Source organism: Pterocles gutturalis, unplaced genomic scaffold (genome assembly GCF_000699245.1).
Source record: "Pterocles gutturalis isolate BGI_N339 unplaced genomic scaffold, ASM69924v1 scaffold29611, whole genome shotgun sequence".
Taxonomy (NCBI): domain Eukaryota; kingdom Metazoa; phylum Chordata; class Aves; order Pterocliformes; family Pteroclidae; genus Pterocles; species Pterocles gutturalis.
The window spans coordinates 52,393-56,478 of record NW_010106638.1 but is presented as its reverse complement, the minus strand read 5'-3'; the positions used below and the strand labels follow the sequence as shown (position 1 = coordinate 56,478).

The 4,086-nt window shown below is 42.1% G+C and overlaps 1 protein-coding gene across 1 annotated transcript in view; it reads right to left on the bottom strand.

Moving 5' to 3' along the window:
* Positions 1-3,494, bottom strand: part of LOC104472264 (receptor tyrosine-protein kinase erbB-4-like) — a gene marked incomplete at its 5' end in the record, with an annotated part of 32,420 nt that extends 28,926 nt beyond the window's left edge. The window contains 2 exons of the mRNA XM_010087854.1: positions 489-564; positions 3,339-3,494. Coding sequence (XP_010086156.1) covers positions 489-564; positions 3,339-3,494 — 232 coding nt within the window. The remainder of the gene's footprint in view (positions 1-488; positions 565-3,338) is intronic.
* Positions 3,495-4,086: the final 592 nt, after the last annotated feature.

The following is a 4,086-nucleotide window of genomic DNA, read 5'->3' as shown; positions in this document are numbered from 1 at the left end:
GCTGTATTTGCTCTGTATTATGACAAATTCCCTTTTATCTGACTGTAGGTACAGAAAGTCCCATAAGCCTGAAAATGTTTTTTGACATTCATGGCTTTTAGAGTAAAGATTTTCAAAGGACTGCTGAAAATTATGACCTGCAGCTGTATTTTTATGAATCTGTGGCTGAGCTGAAAGAGGCCTTCTTCTGTCATAATAATCAGCCAAACCGCTACCAGCCCAGACCTTACGGCAGTCATCCCAGCAGGGACATCACGATAATGTATTTTAGTGAGCAGGGAAGTAACACAGGAGACAAGTAACAATGGCTGCTTAGAGTTATGCATTAAAAAAAAGGAAAAAAAAAAAAAGACAAGAAAAAAAAGGAAGAGTAAAAACCACTGGAATTAACTCCTCTAGGACAAGAGGATATCTTTTAACATAGCAACAAAACTTGGTTTAATGCTTTACAAGAGACAAATTTTTAAACTAATCACATGAAGATTTACCATAGCTCCAAACATCACTCTGATGCGTAAATTTCCTGTAGTGTATGCACTCCAGAGCCATCCACTTAATTGGCATCTAGGAAAAGACAAGAAAAATGTAACCTTAGAAATATAATATTAAAACAATACAGATCCTGTATGTAAACATCAGCTTCCTCCCTGTTTCCTTTTTCAACTGCAAGCTTAGAAAAAAAAAAAAGCAGCCCTACCCAGCAGAGGAAATGGTTGTTCCTGCCCTCTAGAATGGGGCTTTGCATCATAAAACATATGGAGGTAAGAAATATGAACCAGGCAACTGCAGAACTTCTCATACTGCCCAAATTCTACTGATTCAGAGGTAATGGAACACCTCACTTTTTCATCATACCCATGTAAAGACAGGACCAATGCAAAAATTATATCCAATCCCCCTAAATCGGAAGTGCAGCAGAGAAGGCAGAATACAGAAGCATTTTTGCCTCAACAGTTCACAAAACCAGACACTGCTATCTCGACTGCTCTCCAATGAGATCAGATAATAATGCAGTGTCCATAATACTTCACAGTCCACATAATCATCATGAGAGTAAACAGGCAATGGGGAGGATTTACAGTGCTTCATTTCTAACTCCTAATATTCGTTAGGAACTTAGCCTTCCCAGTTCTCCATCATTACTGCAGTTAGAAAAGTTGCTCCTGAAAGCAAGTCAGAAGTTAGCTTTTGGCTCTGAATCACCCTTGCAGGGAGCTCATCTCTTCTGACAGAGAAAGCTGTGTAGACAAACACAAACCCAGGTTTGGCATACGGGTTCGCCCTCTTGAGTTCATGTTAAAATGAGATTCACAGGGTTTCCTATTCCTGAGCTGGGCCTGTGAGGGCACAGCCTTGCAGTCCATTAATTTCTAATGGGCAGACATTAAAAACAGATTTTTACCTTGCAAGGACTTGTATGGGTCGCCTCTAATTTGGAACTATGGAAGATGTACTGGAATAAACCAGAGAGATATGCAACTGCATGCAACATCTGAGCCGATGGTGGGTGTAAAAGCAGAGGATGTGCCTTCATTCAAACCCTTATGAAAACACCTTCCATGAAGCTGACTAATGAACATAACCTATACAGTTATGGCAAAAATAGCACTCTTCAAAAAAGGTTGGCTTAGCACTTGCAAAGACAGTTCATCCTCCTCCACTAAACTCTGCAAAAGCCTATTGCTTTCATTCACATTAAATACAACCAGGTCATTCCAAACTTGAAGAATTGCTAAAGTATCAAAGCTGCATTGCTCATTGCTCACTGCGGGATAGCTCAGGTTGGACAGGACCGCAGGAGGTCTCTAGCCCTACCTCAGGCTCAAAGCAAGCTCAGCTATGAGATCCGACCAAGTCACTCAGGGCTTTATCCAGTCTGGACTTGAAAATCTCTAACAATGGAAACTGCACCACCTCCCTGGGCAACCTGATCCACCACCTGATTGTCCTCATAGTGAAAAAGTTTTTTCTTTTATCCAGTCTGAACCTGTCACAGCATGTTCTCAATACAACTTTAAGTTGCGAACGCCTTCTGGATTTCACAGGATGTTTTCTCTGGAACTGGGAAGTGACAGATCTGATGTGCAAATCCTGCTCCAGAACTCCTAGCAGTGTGATTAGCCTCACAAGTCCAAGCCATCATCTAACAGCTGCCAGGGAACAGCTGGTTCGCAAGGACCAGCTCATTTTCTGTCATTCACTGGCTGATGGAGGGAAGAGGCAGAGGGGTTATTGAAGAGGGGATTAGAGAACTGAAGGAATCAGGGAAGACTGCCAAAACTCCACCTTCCCTGCCAAGGGGTCTCTTCACTGGGGAAATGGGAAAGCACCGGTGACTCCTTTCAAGCTCTTCACCTCGCTGACTGAAATGCTGGTGTAATCCACCCAACAGCTGCCAAAGGCAGCAGCCACACAAATAAAGCAGCAGTCTCTCCAGGAGAAAAGCACACACTGGCAACAGCTGTCTGTCCCAGACAAGGGCATGAGCGAGCACAGAAAAACACAGATAGCAAACAGACAGAAAGCAAACTGAACATTCAGGAAAAGGAACGACAGGAGAGGCAGAATCCCTTGGGATTCTGTGACAGGTTGAAATGTGGAATTTCAAGATGTTTAGGGAGCAGCCGGCAGCAATATATACTTACAGCCTTTACTTACAGCCTTCTGCATTTTATAATGCATTAATCTGAAGGAATCAGAAATGAGGTGAGGCACTACATGGACATTGTGTGGTATGCTGAAAAGTAATATGGGAAAATGTCTGGTTTCAGAATTATCCTCAAGATAGCTTTTTGGGGGCCTGGCATTCAGCACGGTATTGGAGACTTGGATGCAAGAAATGGTATATGCAGGCTCTTCCAAAGTGATAGAAGAGGTGGCTCTTTGCTGTGCATATGTAAACTCTCATATGCTACAAATACAGACATGTTCTGGGGCCTTCCTTTTTGTTTTCTGGAGAACTACTTGTCTGGGAAAATGGGACTGTAAGCTACTGAGAGGCCCCAGAGAAAGGGGCTTGGCAGAAATGCCCTAGAACATCTGTCACTCGTTGAACTGACTGCAGAAGTTTTCAAAACAAGACAGAAAATGAAGCATATGAACAAAACCTAATTCTGAGTGTGAAAACTGTTCAGACAATTATATTTCAGCACCTGGTGAAGTCTGCTGAGCAAAAAAAATGAGCAGCTTTTATGTGTGCTGTCACAATACAGTTTGCTAAGCCACTGACAGTCTTTCTTACATAGATAATAGTCCCGTAGGGATACACTGCCCTAAAAAGCAACTTCAGGAGGTTTGTCACAGTGATGTATCTATTTACAGACATGTACAGTGCTCACCTTCCCTCCATCAGCATTATACTCCTTCTCATCACCTTCCAAAAGTCTGGCCAAGCCAAAGTCAGTGATCTTCACATGGTTTGGTGATTTCACCAAGACATTACGGGCTGCCAGGTCCCGGTGGACAAGTCTCCTCTCTTCCAGGTACATCATTCCCTGAAGGACAGAGAAGAATAAAGTAATCTTAGTGAGTTTTACATGATTTTTTAGAACTACTTTTCACTGGTGACATGTAAAATTTCTGGTTCCCTTACTAGTATTCACAATCAGAAAATAGCCCAGAGGGCAGAAGTTTAACACTGCCCTTGCTCTGAGCAGGAGGTGCAATTAGATGACCTTAGGTTCCCTCCAATGTGAATGATTCTATAAGATTCTTTGGTAACTGCCAAAGGAAAAAAAAAATGCAAAACAAACAAACAGCAAAAAACCATATAAATATCTCCTTTGCTCCAGCAAGTTTAAAATCTGGAAGTGTGAGACAAACGGAAGAAATATTATGGCCCTCATTTTTCAGACAGGAAATCTGAAGACTATAAAAAATAATCAACTTGGCCAGAGCCCCACAGAAGTTAGGCCAGACTGGGAAACAATCCCAGCTCTTCTATGTTCCAGGCAAGTGTCTTCAGTTCAAGATGAAGCTTCTTATCTATCTCCAAATGCTTCTAAGTTGGACACAGATTTTCACTACCCTCAGTGGATTAGAAGGAAAACAATTCTTTATTCTAAGTGCTGCAGCCCACTTGCTTTT